The sequence below is a fragment of the Buceros rhinoceros genome, unplaced genomic scaffold, assembly GCF_000710305.1.
Source record: "Buceros rhinoceros silvestris isolate BGI_N320 unplaced genomic scaffold, ASM71030v1 scaffold18861, whole genome shotgun sequence".
NCBI lineage: Eukaryota > Metazoa > Chordata > Aves > Bucerotiformes > Bucerotidae > Buceros > Buceros rhinoceros.
Genome location: NW_010396171.1, coordinates 150300 through 168750, shown reverse-complemented (window position 1 = coordinate 168750; position 18451 = coordinate 150300). Strand labels below are relative to the sequence as shown.

General features: G+C 37.9%; 1 protein-coding gene across 1 annotated transcript in view; it reads left to right on the top strand.

The window, feature by feature from the left end:
- The first annotated feature begins 87 nt into the window (after positions 1–87).
- CDH8 (cadherin 8, type 2) overlaps positions 88–18451 on the top strand; it is a 144856-nt gene continuing 126492 nt past the window's right edge. Inside the window, exons 1-2 of the mRNA XM_010145833.1 lie at positions 88–416; positions 14241–14687. Coding sequence (XP_010144135.1) covers positions 14436–14687 — 252 coding nt within the window. The 5' untranslated portion in view covers positions 88–416; positions 14241–14435. The remainder of the gene's footprint in view (positions 417–14240; positions 14688–18451) is intronic.

The window sequence follows — 18451 nt, the reverse complement described above, 5'->3', positions numbered from 1 at the left end:
GAATTTCCAAGCGCTAGACCTGCCTCCGAGATCAGCCCAATAAGAGCTGTCAGGGGAGGCTCCCAGCTCACTTTTCCACATCACTTCACAGTTACATTTGGCAGGCAGGCACGTTGGAGCGCTCAGACCCGGAATTAGTGGATTTATTTGGAATATCCCCGCTTTCCTGGAGACGTGCTGCTGCCGCTGGCTTGCGCAAAGGGAGAAATTAATAACTGCACTTTAGCATGCAGGCACAGAAACCCGAGAAGCTAAGTAACCAGCATCTCTTCCAGCATCAGCAGCCTCAAAAAGCATGAAAAGAAAATCTGGAAAAGCCTGCCTGTTCACGGGGACTGGCTAATGTTTTTTACCTCACCCGTTCAATCCATGCACGAAGTGGCTGTCAGCAAGCGGTTTCCTTGGTCCTTGAAAGAGTGAGTATTCATTTTATTGGTATTATTTACGTCTTTCTGGTAGAGGGCTGTCTCTCTGTAGATTTTTTTGACTTAGTGTCTGTGTTCGTGCAAGGTGCAATGTGCGAGTGCCTTCCTCGTTAATAGGTACAGTATTAGGCTGAACTGTAGTGGTTCATTAAGTCAGATGTTGATATTCCTCATAATGAAAATGTCATGGGGTGTAGTTAGGATTTGTTTTTATTCCCCTAGGAGGACGAGTGGTGGTGGTGTGGCTATTTCTCCTCCAGTTTTGTTGGTTTTCTGGTTTTTGGGGGGTTTTTTTGGGGGGGTGGTGATGGCTCTTTTTTCTTCTCCCCCCCCCCCCCTTAAAGGATCAGGAGGAATTTGGATCATAGAGGATTGTTTCTAAGGCTGGAGAACCTGTTTCTTCTGTTTTTTCTCCTTGTTTTCTTATTTAGTACAATAAATCTCTGGGCTATTTCGCTGTGTGAATAGATGCAGGGCTGCATTCATGCATTGAAATAGATTGCAGTTTTCGTGCTGAGAATAAAAATCGCCCAACAGCCAGATATGTAAATGAGGGAGGAGGAGGAGGCTGGAAGAACCATGAGGGGGGGAAAATCCCCTGATTTATCACCATCTTTCCAAAAAGCTCTGCACCCCCTAGGTAAATAAATAAATAGGAATGGTATAATAGCTTCCTTTCCCACTTTAAGAAAGCATCCCAGAAATACTGCACTTCCTATTAAAAGCTGAGGTGGGAATGAATCTTTAGCCATAACTAGCCAGGAGCCATCCCTGTCCCACAAGTTGTTTTCCTTCCCATTCTTTGGTTGACTAAACAGATAATGCACCCAGCTGAAACTTCCGAGAGGGAGAAAGCCCCTTAGCTCCAGTCGCTCATTAGTTGCATCACTGCCAAGGCTCCCAGAGAAGAAATGCAGGAGTCTGCCGACCCTGAAGCTGGCTGTTTCACTAAATGCTTCATTTTCTCTTTGAGGAAGGCAGAGGAGTAACACATCCTTACATTCTGCTTGGCTACAATATCTGCTGGGTAGCAGCATCCCAATTGGGAGCCCCGAGCTGTCAGACAGCAGCCCTGCTAGACAGTATCAGACCTGTACACGGTGCTTGGCTGGGGAGCCTGGGAGGCACTGCAAAGCTTCGGCACAGAAAGCCCATGGCAGTTTCTGTGTGGATATTATAGAGGAGATTAATTCAAATCCTTATTTAGACAGTGCCTACCGCCATGAAGGTGACACCACTTAACACAGGCAGGAATTCCTTTGTGGTTCGCTGCTGTTCAGTCATGTCTTGAATCTGTCTCAATTCAAACAGTTTGCGTTCAGTACCAGACTAAATAGAGTGGAATCAATCCAACCTGGCACATAACGGCGTTACAGAAACCTGCTCATGTTGCCAACAGGTATCAAACTCCATGCCCTCGCTTCTCCCTCCCTCCTCCTCTCTTTTAGACAGGCACAAACACACACTTGGGTTCATGCAAAAGAGTCTGCCTGTCTATCTTTCCTCTGAAAGCAGGAATAAATACTTGTACAACTTTCATGAAGGCTGACACTTCTCAACAGCCAACTTCATCGCATAAACGGCTCGCCATTTGTGTGTCTGGGTATCACAGCCAGATGTTTTTTGGGGGGTGCTGACGAAGAAATCAAATAATGTTAGCTGTTGACTGTTTCAAATATACCATATTAGTGCTTGATAGAAGGGAGGCTAACAGCTGCTCGCTTCAGTTTCAGTTAAAGAATAGAGCTGACAACTGCTAACACCATAGATAAAAAATCCTCCTAACTTACCCTCTTTTGGAAATTTTTCAAGAGTTTCTCTGTAATAAGGATAAAAAGAAATCTGCAGTACATTTGTATGAATGATACTCCTCTACTTTCCACACCAGACTGTTATGAACAAGAGACTTTATAGCAGGCTTCTCAGTAACTATAAGTAAATAATAAATAAATTCAGAAGAATGAAAAATTTCCATAGTGTGCATTTTACCTGTCTTAAATAAAATGATAAAGCAGCTGGAAGAAGTTAGTATTTTGCTTGTGTGTGAAATTATCAGATTTCACATCCTAAAATGTGGTAACATCAAAACCCAAAAGCTCTGTGTGGTGTCTCCTCTCAGGTTAATTGTATGAATGTTTGCGACAGAAAAACACTAGGAAGGGAGGTGATTAGAATATCACGTAATGAGGTTTTCATCCATTTAGCCTTATTGTTCTACCTTACTGCATACAGAATGAGCACAGCTTTTCTGCTAGTTTCCTCCTAGGCTTGCTGTCTATTAGCTCTCCTCTCTTCTTTTTTTAAAACTTGCATCGTGGTTATAAAGAACTTTGACTTCCATGCCTAGTCGTAAGCCGAAGGCCTGCAGTGTCCTCAGAGATTGAAATATTTCATGAGTGTTGGTTCTCAAGTTATAAAGGTGAGCAAACTGTTAACTGAGCAGGCTTCTAGCCAAGAAACTAGCTGGATATTTTCTTCGATATTAAAAAATCGGTATGGAGTACATGTGCCTGCTTAACATATGCAGATGATTTTAGTAAGAAGTATCTCTGTATAGGACATCTACTCCTTTTACACCTTTCATTTAAAAACTAGCATACAATAGCTCTTATCTCTGTGAGGTAAGGTAGGGTCCTGCTTGGACAAAGTTACTCAGTGCTTTTTCAATATACTTTAGTTGTTCCCATCAGCTCCTGCTACTGAAGTCCAAAACAGAGTTGTAAAGGGGGAAGTAATCCCATGATCAGATTTGAATTCACTTTCTTTGTCATTTGTAATCTTCAGAATTTTTTCAGTAATATTGCAGCTTTACCAAATTTATTGATCCCTGCATGCTTGATTTGCATCACTGTTAACATATGCTGCTTCGTCGTCTCTGGAAAAAATATGCTTGTTCTCGCTTCTTCAGGGTATGGAACTGTTAAAAGTAAGAACACAGCCATGGATATGGATTTAGGTCTATTACCCTTTGAAATACTTCATGAATTTTCTACTTCTTCTCACACAGTTGCATATTTTGTCTTTTAAAGGCTTTATTTCAGAAGACCTAAGTGCCCTACAGACTTTAGCGGGGACTTTTCCAGCCACTTATTGAAATTAGGGGCCAGGAACCCACCCACTTGACCTTTTATACATAAAGATAATTTAATTTCCAAAACTTGAGAGACTTTCAAGGAGAAAAAATACTGACTTCTAAGTTTAAGAATTGAAATTCTTTCAGTGGGAGGGAAATGCTGAAGCAGTTTGAGCTTGGAACATTTTGAGCATCATCGCTACCATAATACCACATCAGTAGAATTAAATTAGATGATAGAAATTCAACATTTTTCTTAGTGTTGTTGCCATAGAAAAGGGGTCTCACTTCATAGCTTTCTGAACATAACTATTTGAGCAGTAGATAGACAAAATACAAAGTAAAGTCTGATTTGAGATTTCAGATGTGGGGTTTTTTGAGTTCGATTTTTTTTTTTTTTCCCCCCCTCAAACTCCTTTGTTCTGGAATCTGTTCAGCACATTTCTTGTTTTGTCAACCAAGTAAATAACATCAACACAGTGACATTTCAACTATATTAATAAAATGTTGATTCCCAAAACCTGATACTGATGGTATCTGAAGTGGTAAGTGCAAACTGAAAACAAAAGATGATTTTTGAACCAGTTCAGTTACTAACGGATAGAGTGATAGAGTTTAAAGCATCTGACTGCAGGCAAGAGACTCATTTCCACCTGCCTTACTTATGAGAGTAGCCTTTATCCATGAGTTGCAATGATAATACTCATAGAATTGATTTTCTAAGGTGTTGGGCATGTGTCCTGTGAAAATCATTTCAAATGGAGAATGATTGGCACCTTGGCTTGGTTTTGAAATTAGTAATGTTAAACAGTCCTTGATCTGAGTAAGTGAAACCTTCCATGAGGAGTGTCTGCTATACCCTGTGGTGCCTAAGGTATAGGCAAGCACAGAAAGGTGTTTCTCAGTGAGTCATGCTCAGGTCTTTGCAAGTGGACATGTGAGGTCAGACCACTAAGAGCAGTCAGTCCTGCCAGTCATTAGCTCATAGCTTCAACTTTCTAATTCGGTGTATGTTTTGTTGAAGTAGCTTTCTTCTGGGAAGTGGTGCTCAGCCTGATTTGAGGACCTTGGATAACCATTAAATCCATTTCCTTTTCAGTCACTGATTATCATAAACATATGTGTGTATATTATATATTTTTATGGGGTTTTAATATATATAAATCATTATATCAAAGCCCCTAAATGCTAATGCAAATGGCCTCTATGCATTCAGAGGTAGTTCAATTCATTCGTGGAGCGTTGCAACTGAGCAATGCCTTAGATGTGAACCTATTATGGAGTAAATGCAATGGCTATGGCTGCCTTTCAAGTCACAGGTCATCAGAACTTAATTCTTAAGTGTTGATGAAGTTTAGACTGAGGTCTGTATTCTAGTCTATGGGCTTTATTTCCTGTGCATTTCTAAAAGTTAGATTAAAATAAACAAAAAATGAAGGACACCCCACCAAAACAAAAATCTCAACCTGGCAACTGCAAAAGAAGTTTCGTGTCGAAGGACCCTAATTCTTTCCAAACAACTCTTTTCTGTTCATGGTAAAACTACCATCAAATTTAATGATGCAAAATTAAAGACTTTAATTTCTAATTCCATATGGTTCAGCAAAAAACATTTGAGTACATTTACTGCAGCAGTACTGCGTGTAGTTAGAAAAGTCCAGTTATGTTCACATTTTTCCTTTTTAAAGATTTCTTTTATGTATGCATGCATCTATGTATACAGCTGAAAGGTTTATATAGCTTTCATTAAATCGCGATGACCAATCATAATTTTATATTCTTGGTTTAATCAGAATCCACCTCAGGAAAACATGACTTTTTCCTTAATTATTATGTTTTGTTTAATTTTTTTAGAGGATACCTAATATTCTTTAAAGGAAACCAGTGAAAATGAAAAGTCTGTGGTATATATAAAAAAGGACTGAAAAAGAAGCCCAGAAAGCAAGACATTAATGTCCTCCATTAATATTTAAACATTTTTCAGCAAGTACAGGATAAGCACATCCCAGCTGCTGAAACTCTCATGATAAACGATGCCCTAGGCAGAGCATGGTTAACACCTAATTCTAAGTCACAGACCAATCTGTTTGCTTTTTTTATGAGCTCTCTTCCTCTTGTGCACAACTTGTCTTACCCCTCCCCCCCACCTTTAAAAGTGATATAGGTCTTCAAATTACATAATATACCCTTGTAAAAATGAGCATCGGTTTGAGATGTTTGGCATGAACTGACACTATTAAATCTATATGTAATGCAGTTCTATTTTAGTCAAAGGAAAATCACTTTAATCAGTAGACTATAAAGAATAAAAATTACTTCAGTTCATTTCTTCCTCTTACTATAGAATGGAAAAAATGCAGATACAACTAGATTTGTCATGTTGAAACTTCTGGCCACCTTGTGTGTTCAAATAGATTTTGACTTTCTTCCATCTCTGTTTTGAGCCTGCATCGTGAACTTCTCAGCACAATGGCAGGAGGTGATGTTTTTAAAACACATAAGTGGAGTATCTGACTCCCATAAACAGTATTGACTCTTGAGAACAAATCTTTTTCCAAGTGTAAGAGGTTGCAAGGGAAGTTTGCAAATACCTTTTGTTCTACAGTAACTCTAAAATAGCTGTATTTTTATTTTAATGCCTATTCTTTTGGTGTCAGCTGCCACAGAAAAAAAGTAACTCAACCCTAAAATGTTGTACATCCTCATTTCATTGGAGAGGAAATGTAGTCAAACAAGTCTTAGCAAACTGTGAAGCACATAGTACGTCTTTCTCCTGTATCTGGACAGTGTGTAGCACAGCTGGATTCATCGCTGGAATTCCTGAGCAGTACACAATGCAAGTACTAATAAAGTAGAAAAAAGTGGCGTGGAAGTCCTAACAAAGCACTTGGTGTGATTTTTAAAAATGCATTCTGGTTCTGTAAAGTAGTGAACGCTTCTGGAAAGACTGACAGCTTTATACGCAAAGAATCAGAGTCTTGGTAGCTTTAAAGTTGTCTCATGTTGAGTTTATTACAGAAGAGTAACAAAAATATCCTCTATAAGAAGTTCTATTGATTTCAGTAGAAGTTAAACAATAAGCATGACATTACAGGGCCAGGATGCTCTTTTGTTGTTCTTTTTTCTTAAAGAAGAATTTCCTGAAAGGTAATATTTGTCAAGAAGTGTAAAAAAGATTTAGGTAGTCACGAATATAGAATAACATGACAAAGCATCATGTTAACCAATCACAGAATAACAATTTTTTACAATATATTTTTGCAATATATTCCTATATTAAAGAAGGTATATTTCAATGTGATTTATGCATCATTTTATCTCAAAACATTCATGACGTTCTGTAATGTCCTGTATGCTGTAGCAGCCTCATGTCTACTTCAGCACACCAGTCAAGGTGTTTCCTAGTTAAAGCAAAAGAGTGAGGAAATCAAGAAAAGGAATTTATCTTAGAAAAGCTTTTCTAACTTTTCCTTCCCTCTGACACTGAAACAGACCCCTAAAACTGAAGTAACCTACTTTTGCTAAGAGTAATCTAATAGATAGATTAATAAATCCCCACTATATAAGTATTAAAGGTCTAGATACTGAAGAAACTTGCATTTCTGTACCTGCATGTGTATTTCTGATGTCTGCGTTTCCTCAGTGCAATCCAGTATATGTTCCATCAGCTGTGTGTCTGACACAAAGACTGATGAACACTGCTTAGAACAGTCTCTTAGCATTTGACACAAGCTAAGAACTCACTTAATAACCTACAGATCCGTTCAGGTGTCTTTAAATATAAAGAGTAGCAGTACATGACTAAGCTTAAAAAATAAAATGGCATACGTTTGCACACTGAGTTACTCTGTGCGTGTGGTGGATCTAAGACCAAAAGAGAGAGTCTGTGTCTGCTACTGTTGTTGCTGAAATAGTATTCCTCTAGATTACTGCCTTTGATTCTTCAGCAGCCATAAACAAATTGCTACAGGTAATACATAAAAATAAACTCGGATAATTGACTTGCACTTGTATTGGCCGGATCCTCTCCTGTACACCTCTGACAGGGCAGAGTATACTTCAAGGGTATGTCAGTCTGCTGCTCTAGCAGTGTTAGCAAAACATTTCCCATCTCATTTTCCTTCGTTTGAAATTTCAAGTGCTTGGTCAAAGGAAAAGATGCGTGGATAATGCTTTTCTATGTTACCGTTAGCTCCAGGTGACAAAACAGTCCCTTAAAATCATTGTTGGTGAAATTTAGAGCAGCTACAAAGTATAATTATCATTTCAGGCAATGCCTAGAACATGCATGGACCAGGATCTGGCTGCTGGCTTGCTGTCATTTCCAGCCCCTCTCCACTGTGCGGTGGTGTGTGCTGCTCATGGCCAGGATCACTGGTAGATCCCCTCCTGACGGAACAGCACATCTGACTGCTGCCTGTCAGCCGCTGAGAAGGCGGGAGGGATTTCCATACCTAAAACCTGCCAGCAGCAATGAACAGAGCTGCATCGGATTGCAATGGTTATATACTGGGAGACCATCAGAGTTTTATTTAAATAGTTTCGCTATCCCTAATTTTTTGTTCTCTTTTCATCTGTTTGTCTGACTGATCTCCAGTAAAGTATACAGCCCAACTTCATACGCTCTTTGGCAGAACAGCTGTTTTCAAAACTTTCTGTTGTTGTTCTGTAGTTTCTGGGCTCTTTAGATGTGCTGATGCAACCACTTGTGCAGTTATGCCGTGAACTAGATCAGCGCAATGATCTAGGTTATAAACTTGAATGAAAAGACTTCTTGAAACAACATTTTGTTGCAATTTTTAAGACCCACATTTCACTGATCTGGCTTACAGTGTAGACTTGCGAATAGCACAACTACAGCGATAGTGAACTGCAGTTAAGGAGTGGGAATGGAGAAGAATTATTAGAAATGCAGCTGATGTGTTGTGGGGGGGTGAAGAACCTTTTAAATTAAAATTGCTCTTGGTGGAAGAATAGCATGAGCGATGGCCTAACCCAACTCTGTCAAAATGATTTGGTTTAAAAAACACCTTACTATTAAAAGCGTTTAAGTTAACAAGATCATTTTGACAGAACTGGGTTAGGGAGTGACTTACACATACAGTTAGGCTGGCAGATAAGAGGCAGTAAAGTCTAGCCAGGGCATGCAAGTGGCCCTTTGCAGTGGGCACTGTAATGACATGACCTTAGCTACTGCCACAGTAGCAAGTCTGAGGACAGGCTCAGACCCTCTTCATCTCGCAATAAGGTGGAGAACTGCTTTTTAATTTTTTTTTTTTTTTTGAGGAATGAGGGTAATCTTTATAGAAATGAGTAATCCACTGAAGGATAGCAATTATAATTTATGGCAAGAAATGTTCATTCCTTTGCAACAGAAACATGAGAATGCTGCGCTATCCAATGTAATTTAAAATCAAGTTCAGGTACAGTATAATGGATATGTACTGGAAGCAGGATGAGAAGGTAGCAAAGTTATGCGGGCAAGCATGACATGATTATTTGTTGGTTATAGTGTCTTGATAGTTCTGTTCTGATGGACTTTGGTTTTGCTCTGCTTTAATGGCAAATTAAAATCCTTACCACAGTTCTTATGAATTATTCCTACCAGTGAGACTAGAGCGCCAAGGCCTTATATTTTTACTATTGGAAACTTCAGGCTCTATTGTGCTGCCAAAAAGGATCAAATGAAGGAAACATAATTGTGCTTCCCACGGTGGGAAAGATTTGCATCATGTTGCTGCTATTGATGGAAAAGGACCCTCTCTGAATCCTTGAGAAATAGGACTAGGAAGCGTAAGTGGTAGTGTAGCCAATACCTGCAGCAGTAACAGTAAACCTAGAGAGCTTAAGAAACAAGAACAATGTGAAGCAAAAAAAAAAAAAAAAACCATCACCCCAAAAGATTCTCTAGCTTCTGTGGGGACAAAAAAACAGGAAGGAAAGAAATAGCCAGAAGTAAGAAAAATAGTAATTTGAACAATAACAAAGTATTTGCTTGGATGTTAACAAAAGAAACCCTAAAAGGTAGAAAGTACCTCTCCCTGAGTATAGGCTGTCAAAATGGATCCCAAGTTTGCAGACCTGTTGAGAGGAGAAATACAATACCTGGTCATGAGCTGTGGGAAACCTGTGACAGTGTAAAGAGAAACTCGTTGGTGCTTAATGAATTTCAGACAAAAGAAGTCACAAGATGTAAATTTTTGTCAAGGATGCCTGATTAACCTTCCTATTTTATTCTCCTAACCTTTATTAAAACTATTGTCCACAGCTCTGTTTCGCAGGAATAAGGATCCTTATTTCTGACAGAAATTAAATTAAATTTGTTCTTCTGGATGCAAAAGCCCCTGTGGGTTGGATAGAATGTCGAGGCTCCAAAAGAAGCATGCAAAATGCACAGGCTATCTGCCTGCTGTCACACAGTGCTAGTGGGACCTCTAGGTGATCAGTGACTGAATGCCTCTCATCAATTATTTGAGGCTGCTTGTATTTTAATGCAGGTTTGCTTATACTGAATTAGCATCAAAGGCAGAGATGATGCATGAAGATACTGGAAATTTTTTTAGTGAACTCCCTTCCCTCGTGTTGTGGCAGTTTGATATCAGTCTTCTGAATGCATGTGAAGGGGTCACATGCATACATGTTTTGTGTTTAACATACAAAACCTAAAAGATTCTGAAAATTCTACCAAATCCCTCTGTTTTACACAGAGTTCACCAACTTTTATCTGGCATCTCTAGCGTAAGCTAGTTAAATAAACCAGTGCTTCCTTTATGGGTTTTGTTTGGTTGGTTGGTTTGTTTTGTTTTTTAGCCTTGGTGACAGTTGTTTAGGAATTGATAAAATGCGCCCTCCTGAAATAGATGTTCCTTATATTCTAGTGTTAGGTTATAAACTTCTTCATTGTAATCACTTTTTATGTTGTACAAAACTCATGCACTCTGTGGTCTAGAGTTGTACAAGTAGCGCTCCGCATGTTTTTCTAAAAGTGTATCAGCACATACAGAATCTGGGAAACAAACCTCTCAGCTCCACCTGTATTTCTCTGTAGGTCGTGCATGAAGAACCAAATTTCTGAATACAGTCTTATGTTTTTGAAACACGAGACAGTTACCTAAATCTCTGCTACCTGATGTAAGGTCACATTTTCTTTTATCTACTTGCTACATTAAAGAAATTCTTTATATTTTTAATGTCACTTTCCCCTCGAGAATGAAGTGAGTCTTGTATCTATAGCTGAATATATCATACACTATACAGGGAAACTGCTTTGAAGAAAAGTGAAGTTTTGTTAAGGAAAACCACCCAGGGCCATTTGAATACGTGGAAATTCAAAGCAAGAATTACTCTTTTAATAACACTAATAAAAACTTTACAGGGTGGAAATACACTTTTTAAGGGCCATGCACTTGTTTTCCTTTGGTTGCTTAGCAAAAGGTAGTTCTGGCTTCACTGGAATAATTTTACTGTCATTCCATACTCTCCACTTCTTTAGGCCCTTATGTAAGAAAGGGAAATGCTACCATGTCTTGCCTGTTAGATTTCCCTGCTTGCCAGATTCTCTCTTTGCATACAGCGTTTTAATATTGTTATAGTAGCCTGATATTCAGCAGCCATATCAGTTTCTCCTACACATCTAATCCTGAGGATATCTTTTAAGTACCAGGCATTTCTTGATTTTCATATTAGCCAATATGAAAATCACAGGATTAAATATTTAACAGTGCCTTCCATCAGCTCCCAACCACATATGTGGTGTTCTGCTTCCAGGTATGGAGAAGGGAATTCATTTCCAAATTTGGTAAAGAAATCTGGGGACAGTACAATCTCCATGCATTGCACAAAGTAAATGCCATGATTCACTGATGCAGCAGTGAATCCCAAAGGAGAGTCTTCCTCAAACGAATCTCAACAGGCTTCACCAGTCTAGGTTGAACTGTAGAAAAATTTATCCAGCATTACTGTTACACCCTGATCATATTTCCCCTTCACTAGACCAATACACGCAAAAACTCCAGCAGATTTTTTCTCTGTGTTGCACTGCCTAGCGCTTGCCTAACTTACCTGTTGGGACCTGAGAATCTGGCAGTTTTCTGTTCATTGAGCTTGTGTAACTGTGCTCTTCACAGGGTTCTTTCATTGAGGTAGGTTTAATGACGTGGTACGTTCATTACTGATGTTCTTGGTGTGCTTTTGACTCTCGTTTGCCTTAAGGTATTGCTGAATAGGGAGCTAATGTGAGGATGGTCCAGTCACAGTGAATCTTATGCATTAGTGCTAGTGAATAGGACCTACATTTGATTGGAGCAAGTGAAGAGTAACAGGCAGTAAAGTCTGGGGGAGGAACTGAGGCGGAATGCACTGAAACGAACTTAATGCTTGCCAAGGATTCAGAGTGGCAGTCTGAAAAACAAATATCCTGTTCTTTCTTCAAAGAATTTTTTTTCTGTGAGCAGCGTTATTGTTTTATCTCACTTATTTCATGTCTTTTAGAAGGCAGCCTGTGTAGATTAATTAGGAATTGTTTTCAAAAAGCTTCTCGAATATGAAAAGGAGTGCTTTACTTTCATTGCTTGGTCCTGTGAGTAAAAAGAACTATACCAATTTGTTCTGGAAGAGTAAGAAAGTCAGTCATGGCCTACCTGGATTCTTTTTAAGGCTTTGTTGAAAAAAGGTATAACATACTATTCTGTTTGTAGTGGGCCTCTATTTCTGGGTCAAAAATCACTTTATATATAAAAACTGAAAACTCGTCTCCAGAACAGAACTCTCAAGTTGGGTTTTCATTTTATGACCCCAGTTTTGAATTTCTTCCTGGGTATTTTGAAGATAATGATTGTTGCTCTATTTTACAGTGCTTCTATTTTTCCTGTGTTTCAGTTCTTGCTCCATTGAAGAAATCAGAATAATTTGTCCCCTCACATATGCACAAGGATCCCATACAAGGAAATTTAACTGCTTTCATTGAAAGTTTAGCTGTTTCTGGGTTTTGATACCTTCTACCACCAAACATGTCCCAGGAAATCTGTTTTAAATATGTGCCAGAAAGCGGCAGCAGTAACGTCTGTTTAATTGCCTAGACCAAAGCAGGTGACGTGGCAGATCTGTCCCATCAAGCAATTGGACTATTTGCTCTATGTCCTTTTACCTTTTCTGGGATTGGGGCAATGCTGAGAGATTGAAGACCTCTCTCTCTCCCTTCACTTTCCCAAAAATTTCGCTGGAAGAACATACCATATTCTTCTATTCATTTCTTTCCATCTGTCAGCAACGAGGCCTGAACGACTTTTCTAAGCCACACAGTTACTTCTGAAACTGCTAATTCTCCTCACTCTTGATACATCGTCAAAGCACTGCACTATTAGCTTGCCATTCTTCCATGCTACCTGAGGTACTGAGTTTTAGTGTCATAACAGCTCTTCTCCCCTTTTAACAAGTTTCTCAGTTTCAGATTTTCGTGCAACAGATTTCGCAGTTGCTTTAACAATCACTGAAGTTTTTTTTTTAAAAAGTTACTTTTTAGATGTTTTGTTTTTAAAATAATAACTGGCTTTTATTTATATTACTTGTGTTTTCAGATATTTTCTTCCATGAGCACGTATGAGCCTAAAAAAATTCTCAACAAACCCACACCCGCCCCTCCTCTCCAAAAAAACAACCCAAACCCCAAAGAGGTTCATAGACATGGAACCCTAGGAACTAATTTTAAAGTGGAAAAAAAAACCAGCGTAAGACACAGTGTAAGCTTAAGAGTAGACATTTCTACCTATCTTATATATAGTGATTTTTCATGAGATTCTTTGGATATGAATCAGTCAAAGAAAACGTATCAGGAATCTTTTAACTCCAGCCTCATTACAGTAGCTGTAATGCAGTGTTTCTCCTCGAGCCGTGTCCCATCTGTCTTTCTAAGTGATCCATGGCTGCATTTCAGGTTTTGCCTATCACTGTGGCATTGGCAAGCCCCACTACGTTAACTTGCTTGTCCATCTCAAGGAATATTTACACTGAGGCAAAACCTGATGTGGCCTCCTAATACGGGAAAGGGTGACTGGGGAAAGGAAGACAAAATGCTCCCAAGGAGCATTGCCCGTCAAGGGAAACGTTTCAGATAAAATCTGACTGTGTTTTCTCTGAAAGTGAGAGAGTCCTGTAGTGCAGATGTGCATAAATGAGCTTACTTAGATTCTGGTAGTGGTCTGGTTTGGAGACCATAGACTTGACAGTGGACTTACCAGTCCTCTTCCTCTGCTGGGCTGTGAAGGTTTTGCTGAGCTATTTGCTGCTGCAGATAGATAGTTACTAAATTCAGAATGTACTGCTGGAGCTTTGCACTCTTACGAGAAGTAATGTATTTTCATTTTCTTGTGGAGGAAAGGAAAGCAAGTCTGTATGCAAGAATATTATTTTCTTTACTTTTATTATTTGACATGCTAGGTGTTTACAGTTGACTATGTAAGTACAGGCTAGCAAGAAGGCCAGGAGTTTCTTCAGACTCTAAGGCAAACTGCAGATAAAATGTTTTCCTGAGTGCATGTAGTCATTTATCTGGGTTTTCTCTCACTATTTCAGGAACCTACAGAATCACTATTCTTTTAACCTATTTAATATGCACTAACATTGTATACTACAAAAAACCCCTAATATGGCTTGTTTATGATGTAAAAATAAGTAAGATTTTTCAGAATGCTTTCATAAGCTCTTCAGTCACTGATTTGACCTTTTTTTTTTTTTCCCTCTACCAGGAATCTTTAATGACTGGAAAACTCAATGGATCATGTTTTTATAATCCAAGCTATTTTTACGTTGACTGTGCTGTAAACACATGGAGGAGCTGTAAGTAAATGTTCTGTACTGCATGATGAATTGGATTGCTACAGTCTGGAGGAAAGCAAAATAATAATTTCATTTTTGTGGTGATTTGCATAGCTTGTGGTACAATGCCAGAAAGACTAATGGACATGCTTATGGATACATGGACTCCATTAATAATATTATGGATTACTGTCCTTCCTTCCATTTATATGGCTCCAATGAATCAATCTCAAGTACTACCAAGTGGATCCAGTACAGGACTAAAAAGGCTAACTGAAGAACAAAGAGTTTTGAACCGTTCCAAGAGAGGCTGGGTTTGGAATCAAATGTTTGTATTAGAAGAATTTTCTGGACCTGAACCAATACTAGTTGGTCGGGTAAGGCAAGATTTGGTTTTTTTTTCCTCTGTGTATGTGAAACTATAGCATGTGAATGCTTTCAGTAATTTAGGCTCTTCTAAAAAATTCGTATTTGAGGTGCTCAGTTAGTTATCCTGAAATTCTTCTCTAATATCTATAATTCTATGCTTTAAATGTACTTCATTTTAAGGACATGGTTTCCTGGTTAGCTAACTTGCTATTTGCAACAAAATTACACATATTCTATTTGACAAAAGCACACAAGCATGTACATATCCTTTCTTTAATATTGTTAGTCACCACACTTCATCTCTGTCAGCAGAAGATTTTCACCAAAGCAGCTTTTTGTAATATGTTCCTATTCATTCAAAACATGTTTTTATTCATTCATTCAAAAAGGTTGTTACAACTATAGGTCATTTTCTATCTCCATCCTGGTTACACAGAAGTTATTTATGCTCTGAGAAATTTAGAAACAAAACCAAAAAGGGAAGTGTGGTATATACAGCAAATTACAAGGTACTATCTCATAAGGGAGGGCCTGATATGCACACATGTGAAATAACATCACTGCCACAGATTTTGTAATTCCAAAGTCAGGAAGAGAACACAAGGAAAATTTTAATGTTTTTCTACGTGTCATAGCTTGCCTGTTCCTTAAACATTTCTTTTTTGCCATGTATAAGCTTATTCTGTAGCTTGGCATATTACTCCCAGTCAGTGAATCAGCCTTGCACTTTCTCTAAAACAAGATCGTAGGCCATCACAAATTAATTAACTTTGGAATTATTCTTAGAAAAGAATTAGCTGTTCCTAACTGTGTGTTTGGCCCATAGTGAACACTTAGAAGTACCTTGATTGTTTATCACTAAAGTTCAGTTCCCTTTGAATAACCAGGTGCATAGTAGCCAGGTAATATGATAATCGAAACTGAATGAAAAAATCTAGAGAACAGAAATGAAGGATATCAGTTAATTTCTTTATAATTTTGAAAGTGCTCTGGGTAAGTGAATAGCATATAGTATAATATAGGAACCATCAGTAGCTCTATCTATTATTGAAGAGATCACAGAGCAAGTGTATTCCTAAATCTTCACTAAAATAGGCACTTTCCCTAAGTCAAAACTTAGGGTCAGGAAGTGTAATGAGCTTTATATTCAGTGACTTTAGAACATAGTGTTAATTTACGTTTATATCAGGTATTGTATATCTGTTCTCATTTGTTTTCTGTGGTTAGTATCATATCTCACTTTCAGAGAGATAGTGATATGGTTATTTCAGATCTTAAAATATATTATCCAACCCATTATTTTTAGAAAATTTTGGACAGGATTTTAAAATTATTTTGAGAAGCTTTTTAGTAGCTAGGGGGAATCCCAAATTTATACTTTGTAGTACTTTGATTATCAAGGTGCATCCAAATCTCAGTATTTCTACACTATTAGGTGGGTTTTGGTGAATGTAATATTCTGAATTGTTTAAACGATTAGTGAATAGAAGTGGGTGGGTTAAACTAAGCCAAACCAATAGAGACATTATCCCATCTTCTGGCATTTTCAATAGAATTAGCCACTCTAAAATGCTGTGACAATCTATTTGTTGAGACTGCTGTGTAATTAAAACACTGTGTGATAGATGGAAACGAGCAAAAAGTGAAACCGGCTCTCATAGGGAAAAATCCTTGATTTATTCATGAAAATGGCTTAAAATATTCTTGTAGTTCCGTCTGTATTTTTTCACTCTCTCTGGAAAAATCAATGTTATTTATGGCTTATTTTTCTTTCTGAAGGTTTACAAGCACTATAGATGTTTCTGAACTCTCCTGTAGTTAGTGGGAACAGGGAGCACTCCACCTCTTTCAGAGCTGCTCTTAATCCTCTCTGACTATAAAGCAACAACTCCCTCAGTTACAGTTCTGGCAGTCCTTCTTCCCAAAACTTAAAAGTGTACAGAATGTCACAAGCAAAATGCTTTCCTTCTCCATGAAGCTGAATTATCGTTTGTCCTCTGTCACCCTCACTGGTTTCTTACCCATTGCAATTTAAAAATATCCTCCTTTTCAGAACTCACAGTAGATTTGCACTTACCTACTCTCTTTTCTACTCCTCATCTCTTTTCTACTTATGCTCATTCTCCAACCTTTCAGTTTTGCTCCTTGACGAAGGATTTGCTCACTTGGGGTATCTCCTCTGTGACTTTATCAGCTATTTTTCTGCTCTATGCCTTACCTCAGTTTTTTTTTTTCCCTTTGCCAGCTGTTGAATGAAGGGCAGTCTGTAAAATACAATATAGCGCATTAATGTAGAGAGGTCTAATACTGTGGAGAGTGATACCAACCATATATGCCACCTATTTGCTGCATTTTATGGGTGTAGATGCGCTGGTACTGGTATGTGTTTCATGTGGTTTTATGTGTTCAAAGTACTGGTATAATCTCCAAAGAAATTCTTAAACATGCTCAAAGCAAATGTAGCTGTGCTGGTTTTGGTTGCAGTTTTTGTTTCTTTCTACACTCTTCTAGAGTGTGTGGTACTTTTCACGCTCATGTACAAACATGTACTTAGGTGCTCTAGATAGTAAATGCAAAAATAAGTTTTTGCACAAACAGAAATAATATGCACACAAGCAGAATTTGCTGTATGTTCTCGAATATACCTTTAAAGCCCACTGAAAATTCAGCTCCTAAGAACTGCTCCAAATAATATTGATACTTAAAAAATGGTTTCTTTTGTCAGCGGGTTGAAAGGCACTGAGATAAGTGTTTGATTCTAATGGAATCGAAACGCATATCAGCAAAATAAAACTGAAAATTGAGATTAATTATAGCAAAGATAAACAGAATATAAATCACTTTCCAAATAAAAGCCTGAATAAAAAGTCTGTGCAGTCATTCTGTTAGTTAAAAAGATCTCATACCAAAGCTTCTAAAGTGAGAAAGTTTAGCAAGATAGGATTTACAGAGATACGTAACATCTTTTATCAGGCTGCTCAGTTTTTCCAGGAGGAATATCTGCTAGGCATAAAGACCCTTCTTTGGAACTTTAAGATTTGAAATACAACTGCATGCTCTTCAAAGGTACTTTTTTATTACTGTTCTGCATGAATATATATTAATAACTGCATTCCCCATGTATTTGCTCTAATAAATGAAAGAATCTGTGGTGAGACTAAGAGGAGGATTTTATGTGACTTCCTTTTTAAATCGTGGTGGTTTTCTTCAGTGGCTCAAAGGACAGGAGAAAAACCTTTCATTCTTGAACTTCTTACAATGAACTGGATCAATATGTACTTTTAATGTCAATTTTCATGATTATATTCAGTAGGATCAAGCTTCAACAAAATAAGCAGTTCTATTTGAGTTCACAAAACTGTAAATAAGTTTATGAATACTTATCTGTTAGGGTGATTTCTGAGTTTATTGAATTTCTCTATAAAATGCTACAAACATTCTCGTTTTTCTTTTTTGCTTGGGTAATATTGCATTTATTTTGATACTTTATTGTAATAAATTCCATATTGTTTTGATCTATTCACATAGAAATGTTATCTAAGCATTTTGAGAAAACTACCAAGTAACCTTTTTCATATTCGTGTGATGTACTTCAAGCTTGGGTTTGTTCACAGCAGCACAATACAGAAAGGTAGATTTACAAATACCTTTTCATACTTCATTTTCTTTGTTTTTTTTTTCTTCATCCATAGAACCAGGTATATACTTTACTGTGTCTACTTAAGAAGAGTCAGTGTACCGCATATTGCTGTCAGCAGTTTGCAGGCCTCCC